Source organism: Anopheles darlingi, chromosome X (assembly GCF_943734745.1).
Source record: "Anopheles darlingi chromosome X, idAnoDarlMG_H_01, whole genome shotgun sequence".
In the NCBI taxonomy this organism is placed as follows: Eukaryota; Metazoa; Arthropoda; class Insecta; order Diptera; family Culicidae; genus Anopheles; species Anopheles darlingi.
Window position 1 is genome coordinate 3889029 of NC_064873.1, and position 15126 is coordinate 3904154.

At 49.7% G+C, this 15126-nt stretch overlaps 5 protein-coding genes across 10 annotated transcripts in view; 3 read left to right on the plus strand and 2 right to left on the minus strand.

Annotated features, from left to right (window-relative positions):
* Positions 1-2041, minus strand: part of LOC125950914 (mucin-19-like) — a 35972-nt gene extending 33931 nt beyond the window's left edge. For 4 of the 5 annotated variants that reach the window (XM_049679338.1, XM_049679330.1, XM_049679313.1 and 1 more), the window contains exon 1: positions 1864-2028. The gene's annotated coding sequence lies outside the window, so the exon portion shown is untranslated. Of the gene's footprint in view, positions 1-1863 lie in introns of all 5 variants that reach the window. The other variant, XM_049679347.1, reaches the window with a different exon arrangement.
* Positions 2042-2662: 621 nt separating this feature from the next.
* LOC125957437 (uncharacterized) lies at positions 2663-8504 on the minus strand. The gene is made up of 5 exons (XM_049690133.1): positions 4931-8504; positions 4717-4845; positions 4343-4599; positions 4152-4260; positions 2663-4075 (listed from the first exon to the last, which is right to left on the minus strand). The coding sequence occupies exons 1-5, from the start codon at positions 8285-8287 to the stop codon at positions 4061-4063; spliced, it is 3867 nt and encodes a 1288-aa protein (XP_049546090.1). The 5' UTR covers positions 8288-8504; the 3' UTR covers positions 2663-4060.
* Positions 8505-8678: 174 nt separating this feature from the next.
* LOC125953669 (SRA stem-loop-interacting RNA-binding protein, mitochondrial-like) lies at positions 8679-9154 on the plus strand. Its single transcript, XM_049683378.1, has 2 exons — positions 8679-8801; positions 8882-9154. The coding sequence occupies exon 2, from the start codon at positions 8897-8899 to the stop codon at positions 9152-9154; it is 258 nt and encodes an 85-aa protein (XP_049539335.1). The 5' UTR covers positions 8679-8801; positions 8882-8896.
* Positions 9155-9241: 87 nt separating this feature from the next.
* LOC125953658 (acyl-CoA-binding domain-containing protein 6-like) lies at positions 9242-10224 on the plus strand. The gene has a single exon (XM_049683367.1). It carries the CDS (start codon positions 9242-9244, stop codon positions 10046-10048), a length of 807 nt encoding a protein of 268 aa, XP_049539324.1. The 3' UTR covers positions 10049-10224.
* A 251-nt stretch (positions 10225-10475) lies between these two features.
* On the plus strand, positions 10476-12286 carry LOC125948035 (transmembrane emp24 domain-containing protein bai). Of its 2 annotated transcripts, XM_049673666.1 has the most exons (6): positions 10476-10850; positions 10946-11066; positions 11188-11258; positions 11423-11434; positions 11851-11977; positions 12052-12286. In XM_049673666.1, the coding sequence occupies exons 1-6, from the start codon at positions 10674-10676 to the stop codon at positions 12168-12170; spliced, it is 627 nt and encodes a 208-aa protein (XP_049529623.1). In that variant the 5' UTR covers positions 10476-10673; the 3' UTR covers positions 12171-12286. The 2 variants fall into 2 exon arrangements, with proteins under 2 accessions (XP_049529623.1, XP_049529633.1); XM_049673676.1 differs by lacking the exon at positions 11423-11434 and having other exon boundaries at positions 10481-10850.
* Positions 12287-15126: the final 2840 nt, after the last annotated feature.

Below are 15126 nucleotides of genomic sequence, written 5' to 3' on the forward strand. Positions count from 1 at the left end.
AGGCCTCGTGCAATAACGCTCGCCGATCGCCGATCGCCATCATCACGATCATCATCACCGACAAGTGAATTGCGCAAGAAGATGGAGCTCGCGAGGTCTTCTCCGTCACCATATATGGGGCTATCTCTCTTCGGTTGTTCGGCCATCAAGGCCCGCGGTACCGACCGACCGACTGACTTACTGAGGAGTGCGTCAAGGCCGTACCGCGCGTGTAGCGCCAAAAGCGGAAGCATATTCGCAGAACGATCGCGAACCTGCTGCGCGTTTCCTCGGAGCATTCCTAGGGACGTTCCAGAGGGGGAGGGGGGGAGCCCGCAGTTTCCGTCCGTTGCTTAGTTTCCGTCTGGCTCGCGAGATCTTGCGATGAGTCATCGAGGGGTTTTGGGGAAATTTTTGTGGGGATAAAAAAAGGTGCGTTAGAGACGGGGGTAAAAATGCAAATGCCTCTGGCGCCGACGCATGCGCTATTGGAAAGAGGACCGGTTATCTCGCCACAAGCACCCACACACACAGTTGTTAAACAACTCATCATCTTATCCCACCGCAAGGAGTCCCCGCGTGAGTCGCTGATGAGTCACCGGGAGCTGCTTTGCTGTTGGTCAACGGGGAACGCATCCACATTCCACATTCCGAGATCTGGGCAGCTGGCTATCAGAAGAAGCGTCGATTGTGTGTCTGTAGCGTCTGTGTGTTTTCCCGTGTTGCCCGGCCAATGGATGCTCCAAGCAGGCTTAACGCCGCTGCTGATGGGCTGTGGTCGCGCAAGGCAATGCGCGCTCGTGAGAACGAGCGAACGAACCGCCCGCATTGTGGAAGGGAGGGAGGGGGGAGGGATGGGAGGGACTAGAGGGGGGCATACACAACAAAGGGCAAAGCCCAAATGGCGCGCCTTCATCCTTTCTCTTTCTCTCTTTTGCTCTGTTTGTCTTTATATATCGAGAGGAAAGAAAGAGAGAGAGAGAAGGAGATAGGGTGGGGGGGTAGGTCACCCGCAGAAGAGGAGCAACAACGCGGAACCAGCACAACACAATGAAGTGTCGCTTGGTGGGCCCCCTCGACCTCGGCCCGGTTGACGGCGCCTACACCCACCCACCGAAGGCGGTGGGTAACCCGATCCCGCTCTAATCGTTGCCTCTTAGCCGGAATCCACCCTCACCGCCACCGGCTTCCTCGCTGTCGCGTCGCTGGAGCTGCTGCCCGTTCTACCCACCACCCCCTCGACGCCTTCCTCGACGCCTTCGATGCGAGCGTCACGCGAGTGCCGCGGCAACGAAACAAAAGTCCGCACCGGCTATCGGTTTTCCAGTACCACCCATGCGCCTAAGCCCGTGCACCTCGTGCACCCGCTCCTCGTAGTTCCGATGAAGGATCAGCGGATGTGTGCGTGTGTATGTTGGGGGGTTGAAGCGACCGAACGAAACACGCCGGGGGGTTGTATCAGATTCGCCGTCACACCAGCTGAGGTTGCACGAATGGCGCAGGAGGCGATGAGGAGCGATGGAGGCGGCGATGGCGGTTGGCGTTGTGCCAACACGCCCGCACCATACACACACACACACACACACACACACACACACACACACACATAGACCCTAAGCGCAAAGTCACAGGAATTCTTCGCAGCCTGGATAGCTATCAGGTCCGTGGAAATCATCCCGAAAAAAAACGCAAAACACTCACACGCACACGGTTATTAAGAGTAGGTTTTGCGTCATTCGCGCACGATAAAGGATCGCTACCGTTGCAAACCCCTCGCTCCTTCCGCGTTCAAAAGCCGTCCATGTTGGGTCAACGTTTAGTAGCAAGTAGGTAAACAAACGAAATAGCAAAACTGCCAAAAATGACCTCGCTATCTGCACTCACTTCAAACGTGGGCGCTACGCACACGCCCGCCACGATTCGCACTGCTAACCACTGCTAGACTGTCAACCGCCGCGTGTTCAGCGGTGGTTTGGTTTGGTGGCGGTGTACACAGTAGCGCGAGTTCAAACAAACACAGCCCTGCAGCCATCGGAAGCGCAGTTTCCTAGTCGACTGCGTGCGCCGCGGTCGCAGAAACCTCGCGCACCGCTCGCATCTGTTCTGCTCTGTTCGCTCGCTCGCTCGCTTGTCCGCCCGCTGCTCGTGCCGTGGCCGAGCCCGACATAGAAACTGCAGGCGCAAGCACGTGCGACAATCAACCCGACGGTGCGAAAACAAGCCAAACACATATGCACGCAGGCCGACTCAGCAGTCGCCGTCATGATCCGGAGATAAGGGTAAGGCCTTTTCTCCACCTTCTCCACCTCAGCGATGTAACATTCTTCGGTGTTCTGCAGTGCCGTCGCCGTCGGATCAGCGATCGCGCAATCGCTAGAAGCTGCTGGTTGTTCAGGGCTAACGTGAATACATGTTCATTGTCAATTTATGTTATTTTTGTAGTTTTTCCCATGAAAAATCAATGTTCATATGTGTGTAAGAGTCTGGCACACTTCATCCGTTATTTAACCGTTCAAATTTAAAATACTTTGCGACTAAAGTTATGCAATTTGATAGAGATGTAGATAATTTGTTTTCTACCGCTCGAACAAAGGCGCACTATTCATGATCGCACTCAGTACTGTCCCCATTTGAACACTTCTCCCCTCTCCCTCTTCCTCGGAAACACACGTCTGGATTCGATAAGAAAATTCCTCTTTTATTACCAGTTCTTCAATTCGATTAAATTTTAGCTCCGTGCATCTTTCGCTACGTCAACATGTACGACATGCCCCTAGCTATTTGGTTGACTGAATGTAAATGATTCCGTTTCTCTCTCTCTCTTTCTCTCTTTCTCTCTCTCTCTCTCTCTCTCCCTTCCTATCTCTCTCTTTTTTTCTTAATATATTTCTGTCCTGACATTAACATAATTCGTTGTGTAAACTGTTGAAATTAGTATTGTAGCAAAAACGGATTTTCGAGAAAATCGGTTCATCCCTTGATCATAGATCAATAAACAAGCCTACTGCTACGGCTTTATCAATTGCTTATGTCTCGTCAATTTAATCCATGTTATTCACACAACAACTTTAACAGGACGATCCGAGAGGGCCTGCTTTTGCGAGCACAGATCCTTTAGTTTCGATACTCGCTAATGAGGATAAGTAATGCGGCGGACTATACTTAGTCAAAGCTCACTTCATATAGAAATTCGAACGAACTATTATGCTACTAACTCGCAGCAGTGTATTGCATACAGCTTGATAGGCGCTATGCTATTGTTTTGTTGAGAAAATGATTTAAAAAAATACATGACCAAAGCGTAGAAAAATATGGAAAATCATATAAAGGACCCGTGCGGAATCTAATCTGTCTGTTCTAGTCGCCATAATAGAAAGACCACTCCATCTGGTGGCAAGATTTCTGAAGTACTACAGCTATTCTTTGATACCTCATTGGATTGATTGCCTGGAAGATCTAACGAAATATCGCTGAATGTATGCGCAATGTTCTGTATAATTCTAGTTTTTTCGTTTCAAACTACATTCGTTTCTTTCACAAAATATTCTAATGTTCTGCTCCACACAATCCATCATCCCTTTACAATTCAAAGAACATAATTTAATTACGAAAGTGAAGACGATCAGTCTTTAACGATTCAGCGATGTAGTCAATAATTAATATTTACAAAATATAGCAGATTTTGAAAAAAAATGGATCAAATAAGATCCCTACCGTGTACAATCAACATTGTTGTATCATCGGTTGTAGTTGAGATTGGTATAGTATATAACAAAATATAAAAATTATAAAAAATATATCAAAAGTGGATAATATAAGGTCCTTATCACGCATAATTGATAGAATGAATGTAGCAAACATTCCTACCTTATGTAATGAAGATAACGCTATTCTAGTGAAAATGGCAGCATAATAAGATTAATACATAGCACATCCAACTGCTGGTTAGAACCCCTAAAAGCATAATCATAAAAACTCCCATCTATATACGAAACCGTTTAAGACGGCTAAAGGTCCCAACCGGACAATACTCTTTCGGTGATGATGATGAGCGGTTGAACTACGTATTGCCGGTCACGTCTTAGCTCTCGATATCCTGCAAGCACAGTGAGAGATGTTAATTTTGATTACTTCTCTATAAATGATAATAGCCGCAGGCCAACCGCCCTTACCGTTGGGTCGCAATCGGCACAATGCCATGAGTAACCGCGGCGCTTAGGTGTTTTCTTAAGTGGCGGTTCCAGACATCCAAAATGATAGTTCTTGTGACACTCGTCACACCTGGAAAGGAGGATGGGATTAGTGATGGCAATTATTTCTTACGTTCGGCACTAAAGTGGTAGCCGTGATGTGGTATACGTACTGCACAATGTTGCTCGAGGTGCCGGGTGCCTGGCATACGTCACACACAGATTCGTCGCTGATTGGCGTCCCGTATCCGGTGGCACCGACCGAGGTGGGCGCATTGGCGCGAGCACTGAGGTCACGCTGCTTCCCGCGTGCTCGCCCGCCCACTGCACGAATTGGACCCTCAATTGGTAAAACTATCCGGGCATTCGGTAGTATCTCCGAGGTTGGCCCACCGTACACCTCGGAATCGGCCAAGTCGTTTTCTGGAATCTATGACAAGTAAGAGAGAGAGAGAGAGAGAAAGAGAAAGGGAGAGAAAGAGAGAGAGAGAGAGAGAATGATCGATGAGTAATGCTTTGCAGTGAACGCTTTTAAGTGAAGTGTTACCTGTGGGGGCACCAACGAGGAGAAGTCGGCCGAAAGGTCGTTGATGGAGGCATCTTCCGCTGGTGTATCATTGCGAACGTAATAGATCTCCGTCGTGTGCATGTTGGAACCATCGAAGACGGATTTAATCTAGCGTAAGAATTAGAAAGGAGTGTCGCGAAATGAGTGACAATAAGTCTCTGTGCTATGTTGCTGTGTGCGCTTGCTTCATTACCTTGATTTTGATACGCGGTCGACATTCGCCGTAGGCGCCATCAATGTAGCTGTTGCTGGCGGTGCTGGCTAGGTCTTCGCGCGAATCATGATGGTTTTTGCGTTTCCGCTTGCGCTTGTGATGTTCCTTGGAAGTGATTCGTTCGTCGGTTGGAGACCGGTTTCGGTGTTTCTCCTTACGGCGCTTGCTGTGCTTATGATGACTCGAGAAGCCAGTCAATCCATCCACGACTGCTGCGGATGGCTCTCGGTCGCAGGCAGTAGTCCCATTGTCACCCGGTGTCTGTGTTGTTGGGGCTGCTGCTGTAAACGGCACGAGGTCTCGTACGCCACCATTCGGTCCCCCTTGCGTACCACCAGCATCGTCCTCTTCGTCATCTTCTTCATCCTCGTCGTCACCGGGGCACAGATCGTACTGCGAGGGCGATGCAAATGGCGGTACCGTAGTAGAGGTGGTAGAACCTACCTCGCCTGTAACCGATGCTTTTGGTGCATCTGTCTGGCCCCGTCCGTCCGAAGCATGCATCCTGCCAGCGGTGACCTCCTCCTCATCGCTCACTACTACCGCCGAGGCCGTTGTCGGTGGCACCCGCTTGTCATCGTCGGACGACGGTCGCTCCAGCTTTGTATCCTCCGTCGCGATGCCCTGCTGCTCCGATTCCGGCCTCGGTTTTGCAGTATCCGGTACCGATACCGCTAGTAGTGGCAGAAGCTCGGCTACCACTACCGGCTGCTGCGGTCCGCAGATGGTAGTGATCGTTTCCAGATCAAACACTTTCCGCTTGCGCCCACGCTTGCCGGGCGATTTGATAGGTGTTTCTGGTGAGGTTGTCGTGCTACCACCGGTGCTGACGCTGTCGAGTTGCCCCGCTCCTCCACTAGCTTCACCCGTCGCTTTGATGGGTTGCTTCTTGGTGCTGGGAGCGTACGGTGGATCGGATCGTGACAGAAACGATCCTTCGCGACTATCCGCGGTTCTACCTTCGTAGCACAGATCGTATGGCACGATGGTGCCATCCTTGGAGTAGCGAGTACGCGATTTGCGCGGTGCCTTCGGCAGAATCACCGTCTCCGGGTTGGAGTCGTCCGACTTGTCGCACTCCGAACACTGCCAGCCGTACAGCTTGGATTTCTTGGGGTGACGCGTCAAGGGTGGATTGAGGCAACCAAGGTGATAGTGCAGATGGCACGTGTCACATTTGGCCAGCAAATGCTGATCGGTACACCGCTTGCAGATGCCACACTCGCTCAGGAGCTCGTCGCCGTTCGGTTGCTGTTGCTGTTGCTGCTGATGCTGCTGATGCTGGTGTTGCTGCTGTTGCTTACACTGCGTGCTCAGGATGCGTCCCGTGTCGTCCCTTTTTCCCGGAACCATTAGATTTTGAAGCGGAAATCCAACACCCATTTTGAGTGCAGCCGCCGTCGGTACGCTCATCGTGCGGGTGGCTGTGGTTGTCGTAGTGCAGAGACCCCCGGACGTTGACGGTGCATTAATGACGACGCTCTTGCTGTAAGGTGCTGCACTTCCGGCTAATGGTGATCCACCCGACACGCCGACCGGGTGTGTCTTGGCATGTTGTGAGGCTATCGCCGGTACTGGCGTCGCTACGGGCAGTGTAACGGGTGCTACTGCAACCGGGGAAGGTGGTGATAGTGGTGGTTTTCCAATCAGCTCAATCGGAACCAGCGTCTTGTTCGGGCAGAGAGCCAGCAAATGGGCATACAGGCTGTTGATGGAGTCGCGTAATGACTCACCCTTCCGCACTGCCTCCTGGTTTCGAACCACTGCACGGTCGTACATGGTTCGCAGCAGTTGCTGCTTACCGAGCAGTAGCTTATTTAGCACCATCTGCTCCTGCAGGTGCTTCTTCATCTCGCCCAACCGGATCGAGCGGTCGAGGTAGTAGCCGATGAATTCGACGCTAAATGCTGGCGCGATGTGCCACTTCTTGCGCACATCGTGAAGGGTCGCCATCTGCGCCTCCTGAAACTCGATCGCCGCCACATCCAGTCCCATTAGTTCCGCCTTCTGTAGCAGCTTCTTGCATGCTGTCGCACTGGTGATCAGTAGTCGGGGCATCTTCTGGGTCGGCACCCACGGTGCGTTCTTGGTTTCCTTATTCGACACGTAGCGCCGCCGGTGCTTGGTCAGCTTCCGCTCGATGCGCAGCTGCTCAGGCGACGGTTTCTGCCCGCGGCCCGACTCCTCCGCCGCCGACTGTCGCCGATGCATCGCCTTCACCTTGATTGCGTTGTAATTACGCTTTCGGTGCTTGATTAGCGTCTTGTCCGAGTGGATCCGACAGTGCGCGTAGAACGGATCAGCCTGATCCGCCTCCTCCGAGTGCGCCTCGGACAGGAAGCCCATATATTGCGCGCAGGTCACGTGGAAGTAGGTTTTGCACATGCCCGCATCGCAGCCGATGCACACACCGGTACGAGCCAGTCGAGCATCCTCACAGAGGCTGCACGTCTTAGCACCCCACTTGTTGTACGGCATCTCGAAGAGCGTGACCGACGACAGCTGGTCCACCTCGCCGAACGCCACACCCGGCACGTACAGTGCGCATACCAGATGCACCCATTTACCCACATCCGTCTCCTTGAAGATGCCACCCTTGTTCGGACACAGCTCGCAGTCCGGGTTCTCCACGCCCGCCTTGCACGCGTCGCAGAACCACGGCTCAGTCGAGCACGAGGAAACGGTGCTGCTGATGCTGGTGCTCTCACTAACGCCATAGCAACCCTCGTGCACCGTTACACCACACCCGTCGCACTCGACGATCTCATTCTGGTCGTCGCTGCGATCGCCGAGGCAGGCACAGCAGATCGGTTTACTGAGCAGCTTCTGGATCGCGGCGTCTCGCTCCGGTGGCAGGCTCACTACTGGTGCTGCGGCCCTCGCCGTCACCATTGTCCTAGCGTCCTGTGATTGTCCTGCTTCCGCTCCATCATCATCCGCTATTCCATTTTTTGATTCACGGGGTACGGCGATGGTGACATCATCCTTCGCCCCGATCTTCGACTTGCCACCGCCGTGCTGTTGCAGTTCTCCATCGTCGCTCCCGTCCTCGTCGTCGTTGTTATCGTTTCCGTTCTCGTCCTCTCCCTCATCGTCCTCGTCGTCATCATCATCGTCGTCATCGTCATCATCATCGTCGTCATTATCGTCGTCGTCGTCGTCATCCTTGCCGTAGTCCTCCTTAGAGCCAAGCGAACAATCGTCGCTCTCGTCCTCGTGGTCCTCGATGCGAAAATCTGAGTCCGAGGATGACTCGCCGAGATCGAAGTCGAGGAGTGTTTGTGTTGTGATACTACCGCCACCCTGCTGCAGTCGCCGCTTGGTCGTGTTTCGCATTTCTTGACCACCGCTTTTGTGGAAGCGACCCAGTCTTTCCAGAAGACACAACAACCGAACACCGCACGCACGAACCACTCACGAACATAAAAAGAACAACTGGACTGCAATAATAGAATATATATTCCGAAATATACTATTTTAGCGGCGAATTTAGCAGCGCGGCCCAGCAAACACGCACGAGCTTGCTGCTTGCTGCTGTGTTAGAGACAGCACTAGCTCGCTCGCTTTTCCCGATTGCTACCGACAATCTCTCTTTTCGTCACACGGGCAGGTGCCTGCTTACCGGGATTCCTGCTTGTGCGAGCGAGAGGGGTTCGTCGTTTATATCTCTGCGGCTTTAGGAGTCGAAAATTCCGCGGTATTTCGGACTCCTCGATCCGTTTATAACCAAAAACCAGCGAAGCTGTCACTACCTTTCCCCGGCGAAGGGTTCCGTAAACAGAACCTCGTGAAGCGCGTATTCCAAGGTTCAATCCCGTGTGAATAATCAATTTCCACTTTCACTCGATCAGTAAGTAGTTGCTGTAACTATCTATTATCTGTTAGGAATACTGTACTAACGGCGTCCCTTTTTATCGTTCCCCTCCTTAGGTCTTGGCCGGCGGTATGAGTGCCAGTAGTGCCCGTTCGCTGAAAATCTTTGTCGGCAACATTGCATGGACCGTCGGGCATCGGGAATTGCGTAATTATTTCAGCCAATTCGGAAAGGTTTCCTGGGCCCAGGTGGTGTTCGATCGGAAGACTGGACTCTCGAAGGGGTACGGGTTCGTATCGTTCCAAAAGAAGACTGCCCTCGAGAACCTGGAGCGCAACCAGAAGCACATACTGGATAACACACCCATCTTTTTCCAACACACCGACTAACGGGGGTTCGCCCGCGCGCTCAGCGATAGCCGCCCGATAGCGGCCCGATAATAGACAGTCGCTGCAGCACGGACAAGCCTTCCAGCTATGCCGAACGTAGAGAAGGAGGAAGAGGAGGATGATAACTTTCTAGATGAAGATTCTGACCCGCTCGCTGAACGCTTCGCGTGTGCGACCAAGTTTCTCGAGCGGAACACCAACACGTTCCAGCAGGTGCATTTGTTGCAGTTCTACGGGCTTTACAAGCAGGCGACGGTGGGCCCGTGCAATACCACTAAACCCGGCATTTTTAACATGCAGGCGCGAGCCAAATGGTTTGCCTGGCACGAGCTAGGCCAGCTCGATGCGAAGGCAGCGATGGTCCGGTACGAGCAACTGCTGAACGAGCTGCATCCGAGCTGGCGACCGAACGAAGGTGAACGCTCCAACGCTCACGCCGGCGTTCAGCCGGCAACGAGTAACGGTTGGGTATCGGTGTCGGTGCCGAAGCGCAATGATGATGATGATGATGCTGATGCAGGCCCATCCGACGATCGGTTGCTCGCCTGCATCAAGGCGGGCAATGCTGATGGAGTGCGAGAGGCGCTGGCCGAGCTCGATGGCGCACTGAACCGACTGAATCAACTCGACGACAGCGGCCTTGCTATCATCCACTGGGCGGCCGATCGTGGTAATGTACCCATTCTGCAGTCGGTGCTCGATGCCCCTGGTATCGACGTAAATCTGCGTGATTCTGAGGGTCAAACGGCCCTGCATTACGCATCTAGCTGTGGATACGTTGACTGCATAGAGCTACTACTCGCACATAATGCTGACCGGGCTGTGGTGGACGGAAACGGAGAAACTTGCGCGGACGTTGCGTTCAATGAAACGGTAAAGAGTCTTTTGGCTTAAGCTATGCATAATTTATGCATTTACGCAGAACAAAATAGTAGTGGAATATTCATTTAGAGGGTGGTTTCTGTAAGGTGTTCCCCTTAAGACATCCGTTACTTCATGCTTTTCAATAAACTCCAATTGCAAAAGTTTACAACATAAATGCCATCAAACATAAATTTTCTCATGAATTATCTTTACGTGGTTTGAGCGATACTTTTAAAAGGAAAATCCTCTAAAAAATAGAAAAACACCTCAAACTCCTCTGAAGGTTCAAGTTTCGAGGGCTAGGAGGATGTATTATCGAACGAACTGTGCCTTCGATCGCCGCGTGTACTTTTTCGGTTGTGCACGCCCGATGGCTGACCTGTCAAAGTCTGGGCAGGCTGTTCTATAAAAAGGTTTATGCGCTGTACGCACGCATCACGTTGGCTACCAAACGTCAGACGCTTGGCAGGAACGACACATCAAGATTTTTTGTTTGCCAGTACAACTCTGAAAACAGACACGCAGCATAAAAAAAAAATAAGTCCACGCTAAAGCCTTCCGTTCCAGCCAGGACGAACCTAGAGAAACGTATCGTACAAGGACTGTTCGAAGAAAAAACAAATCCTCGTTAGACCAGCAGCATCAGGTTGGCAAGATGCTGGTGAAGATACTGCTAGTTTTCGTTGTTGCGATTATGGCACAAACGCACGGGGTGATGTTCCGGTTAGTCCCAAACACCCAAAAGTGTCTACGCGATGAAATGCAAGGAAATCAAATCGTTGCCGGCGAGTACGAGATCACCAACGCGCCGGGCCAAAAGATCGATTACGTGGTAAGTGAATGAACGATCTTCAGATCGCCAGCGTGTCGATAGTATGCCCCAACAGCACCGGTTGCTTTTCACGAACGCTCTACTTTCATCCGTAGGTACGCGACACCAAGGGACACATTCTAGCGCAGAAAGAGGACGTGTCGAAGGGCAAGTTTTCCTTCACGTCGGAAATGTACGACACGTTTGAGATTTGTTTCATTTCCCACGTACCAGCGAGTGAGTATCCATGAATGGGGACCTTGGGGATCTTCCTGTACTGTGTGGATGGTGTACTTCATCATCCGTCAGTGGAGGTAATTTTAGTTAGCAAAACCTAATTCGATCACTGGTGTTGCAGCTCATCGTGGAATTGACCAAGAAGTAGCGCTCGATGTAAAGAAGGGTATTGAAACGAAAAGCTATGAAGGGGTAAGTAAATGCAAAACAATTGAAATCGCCCTTTCCACAGCATCAATTTGCGTTGCGTTAAGGCAATTTTGTTGGAACCGTTCCTCTATTCGCAAATGCTGGAACAGTTGAAGGAAAAAGAAAATCATTCTCTTTTTCAATGAATCCTTTATTGATACTTTCAGTTTATGAATGTCGTAAGTTAAATGCTGATCGTAAGCATAATGTTTGTGATTTGCTTTTTTGTCTTGGTTTTTTTTGTTCTGTTTTATTTCCTTGCGTTTTACAGTTTATTCCCTCTTGCTAAACATACGTTTGTTGTCCCAGCTCATCTAAGTCTACCAAGATGCATCTCCCATAATATACTTCATCCTAGATCATAATGATTCATAGTTTGAGCTAACTGTCTCCTTAACGTATGCGTACTGTATGCGTCAGCCACATACAAACGCGTCCGTACGTTTCAACAGCCCAAAATGCACCGCCTATGGCACACTCCTATAACAGTTTGTTACTTTCCTAGCAAATCTAGAGTTTTGGTTTTATTTTTGGCTTGCTGGATGGTATCCAAGCAATAGAAGCTAACATGGTTCATTTCCCTAATTCTGCCTAGATCGGAGAAGCGGCCAAACTGAAACCGTTGGAGGTAGACCTGAAGCGACTCGAGGATCTGTCGGACGCCATCGTGCAAGACTTTGCGTTGATGCGAAAGCGTGAAGAAGAAATGCGCGACACTAACGGTAAGTGGTTGTGTGTTGAAATGAATTGGCAAGGCAACCAGAATTATTAATACGGTTTCTTCGTCGCACCGCAGAATCGACCAACAGCAGGGTGCTATTTTTCAGCATCTTCAGCATGAGCTGCCTACTGGGACTGGCGACGTGGCAGGTGCTGTACTTACGTAGATATTTCATTGCAAAGAAACTGATCTAACCGCTAACCTCGCGGGCACACACTTGTGCGCGGTGGTCTTGCTCCCATGTATCATCGAGAAAAGAGTTAATACATTTAATATTCGCTGTAACGAATTGGTACTAAATATGACCCAAAGACGCACTATTGTTCTTTTCCAATATCCGAATTCCTTGTTGGCTGCTGTAGGAAAGAGACCAAATCATAAACGCCTACTAAAGAGGGAAAAACATCATTAAGTAATTAACAGTTTAGAAAATGCTCTTAGTTAGGTGCATTAACTTTCGACCGGAGGACATTTGTTGAAATCAAAGGAAAGGAAAGAAGTAATTAATTTATCAACTTTTATTAGCCATCTTCATGTTGGTTTTTGTTTTTGTTTGTTTCTGCTCTCTTTCTCTCTCTCTCTCCTTCTATCTTTCTACCTGCTTCTCTATTTCTAGCAGATTTGTTCATAAATCATAAACCATCGTACATTGCCCTGTGTATGTGTTTGCCCTGTTTAATTCGTATTTCACTGCCTACCACCCTAGCGCTTGTTCGACCGAAAGCGCGGCCGCAGCAGCTGCTTCCTGCGTTGCTCCGGGACAGGGCAAAGAGGATCGCGTAGTAGTGATCCTTCCGCTTATGTTTATGGTATTGCATGTGTGTGTCGTTTACACTCGCCGCAATTGTACAAACCATGGAATCGAAGGTCTGGCCTGGCAGGTTCGCGAGTATACGCGTTAGAGAACAATGGGACACTTTTGCTTTCAAATTTACGGTTGCGTTCTTTCACTTTTTAGTTTTCTCAATACTATGTACATTACAGGCTCGGTGAATAGATGTCGGGGAAGACGATAGAAACCAGATTTCGTGCATCCTCCGGCGAGAATATCTTCAGTAATGGAAAGCGCTCCTATATGGCCAGGAGCACCCTTCTGCTCGTTGCGCTCCCTGTGCCGTTTCTGTTGAAGCCTGACTTCACCCCGAGACCGTTCACCAGCTCTTTAGTGGCATAACCTTTGCGGCACGTACCATCTCCTACTTTTCCTTTTTGTTTGTATTTGCAATGATTCTAAACATTAGCATATCTCATTTTCGATGGCCGAGCAACCGCCGCGCGCGCGCGCTCCTAATGCGAAACTTTGTGTTTCTCCTCTCCCCCCCCCCCCCTCCCAAACCCCTCTACCTCCTGACGAAAATCATTCGCTCGACGAAATCTCTAGAAACACAATCGAAGTAAAACGAATTAAAAGCAAAACTAGACGGTAGACAATAGATTATAAAAAGAGAACAAAAAGGGCGATTAGAAGGAGAGGCGCTCGATACACTCGAGAACCACGCTACTAGCACGCGAACGCAGCAGCTGGAACCTCGGAAACCTCCGTATCCGGAGCAGCAAAGCAATGCCTTTCGCTCCTGTGATCCTATCCACTCTCGCGATGTTCCTCATTGCTACTGATTCGTACCGTGGTATCCGGTTCTCTCTTTTGCCTTATTGTGTTTGCCTTATTTACATTAAACCGAAACATACAGGGAGGAAAGCTCCAATGCCGTACCTACGTACTCCCTGGGCTTCGAATTATGCGCAGATTGGGCATACCACACATACATATTACATTGCCTATTGCTTAAAGTACCGCAACTGAAAGTGCTAGATGACAGGACACAAAGGACAGGGATCAGGCGCTGCAGGGGCCCGTTGCTGGAAACCCCAACGAAACGAGGCAAATGGCACGTCGGGGGAAAAGAGACGGCTAGAGCCGTCCAACGGCCAACCCCCCACTCCCTCCTCCGCACTATGTATCCTGTTTCCCGTGGACTCTTAGCTGCGTCAGCAGAGCTGAGTGCTCACTCAGCAGTGCGCAGCGTGCTTCTAAAATAATAAAACGTTCTCGCATGACTAACTAAGGGAGATCAAAATGAGTTACTTTTTGATTGTTTTTTTTTCTTGATGTTGTTGTTGTTATTTGTTATTTGTTTAATGATTAAAAAAGAAAGCAAAACAAACAGTATTGGTCGAAGAAAACAAGTCGCTTGCCAAAGGGTAGCGGCAGCCGGTAATAGGCGGCATTCTGTATGCTCCTTTTCGTATAGAGTAATTTGGATAAAGCCAAGGATGAGCGAATCGCGCCTTTCGTGCGCACTGGTAGGATTTACTGTTACCGTAATCAGTACGGTGACGAGGTGCTGCTTTGGCAGGATTCTTTTCCTTTTCTTTTCCATTAAATATATAAACACAAAATTTTATAAACTTTCCTGCTTCTACATCCACAGCACAGTGTACTAATATCATTTGAAAAGATAGCTTGTTTGTTTGTTTGTTTGTTTGTTTCCTTTTTTTAATCTTGTATTGCATTTTCTTCGTGGCATTGGCGACTCCCGTATTCCCTCCAGCTGCTAAAGAATTTCTCTCGGTTTTTCCCTCACTCTTTGTCTCTTTGTCCTCATTCTCGTTCTCCTTCTTTTTTCAAATTTTCCCTCTAATATGCTGCAACATATTAAAGGTCCTCTGCGTGCAAGGATGAGGATGGGGAGAGGGTGCACGTCTATCTGCGCGCGGACAGGGACTTAAAGCTAATATTCGCACGCAACACTATGCGATTCAATTACACAAATATACCATCCCATCGGATCAATTATGCTGGATAATGCTTTTTGATAGACTGCCAAAAGGAAACGAATAAAAATGGGAATTCCTGGGGGGTCATTAAAACAAGGAAACCCAATCGATACAATCCAGTACAATTGGTAAATGAGCTCAAAGAGTTTACAAACTATGTTCAGCCTGCTTTGCTTAGCTCTCTTCGCTCCACTGCTTCGTGTGGGGCGTGGTTGCGTATCCCCGCTAGCTAATACTCTTGATTTGCCATACTTTCACTCCCCTCTTCCATTTCCGAACCGCCTGATAATGCCTCCGAAAAGAGCAGAACGGGCTCCCCAGCTCACGTACCTTGCAATATTTATGTGCATTTCTCATTTTATCTGCTTTGAG

Coding starts and splice junctions, on each gene's coding strand:
- LOC125957437 (XM_049690133.1), bottom strand. CDS start 8,287: ATGCGAAACACGACCAAGCGGCGACTGCAGCAGGGTGGCGGTAGTATC. Junction 4,846..4,930: donor GACCGCGTATCAAAATCAAG/GTAATGAAGCAA, acceptor TTCTTACGCTAG/ATTAAATCCGTCTTCGATGG. Junction 4,600..4,716: donor CCTCGTTGGTGCCCCCACAG/GTAACACTTCAC, acceptor TACTTGTCATAG/ATTCCAGAAAACGACTTGGC.
- LOC125953669 (XM_049683378.1), top strand. CDS start 8,897: ATGAGTGCCAGTAGTGCCCGTTCGCTGAAAATCTTTGTCGGCAACATT.
- LOC125953658 (XM_049683367.1), top strand. CDS start 9,242: ATGCCGAACGTAGAGAAGGAGGAAGAGGAGGATGATAACTTTCTAGAT.
- LOC125948035 (XM_049673666.1), top strand. CDS start 10,674: ATGCTGGTGAAGATACTGCTAGTTTTCGTTGTTGCGATTATGGCACAA. Junction 10,851..10,945: donor GCCAAAAGATCGATTACGTG/GTAAGTGAATGA, acceptor TTTCATCCGTAG/GTACGCGACACCAAGGGACA. Junction 11,067..11,187: donor CATTTCCCACGTACCAGCGA/GTGAGTATCCAT, acceptor CTGGTGTTGCAG/CTCATCGTGGAATTGACCAA.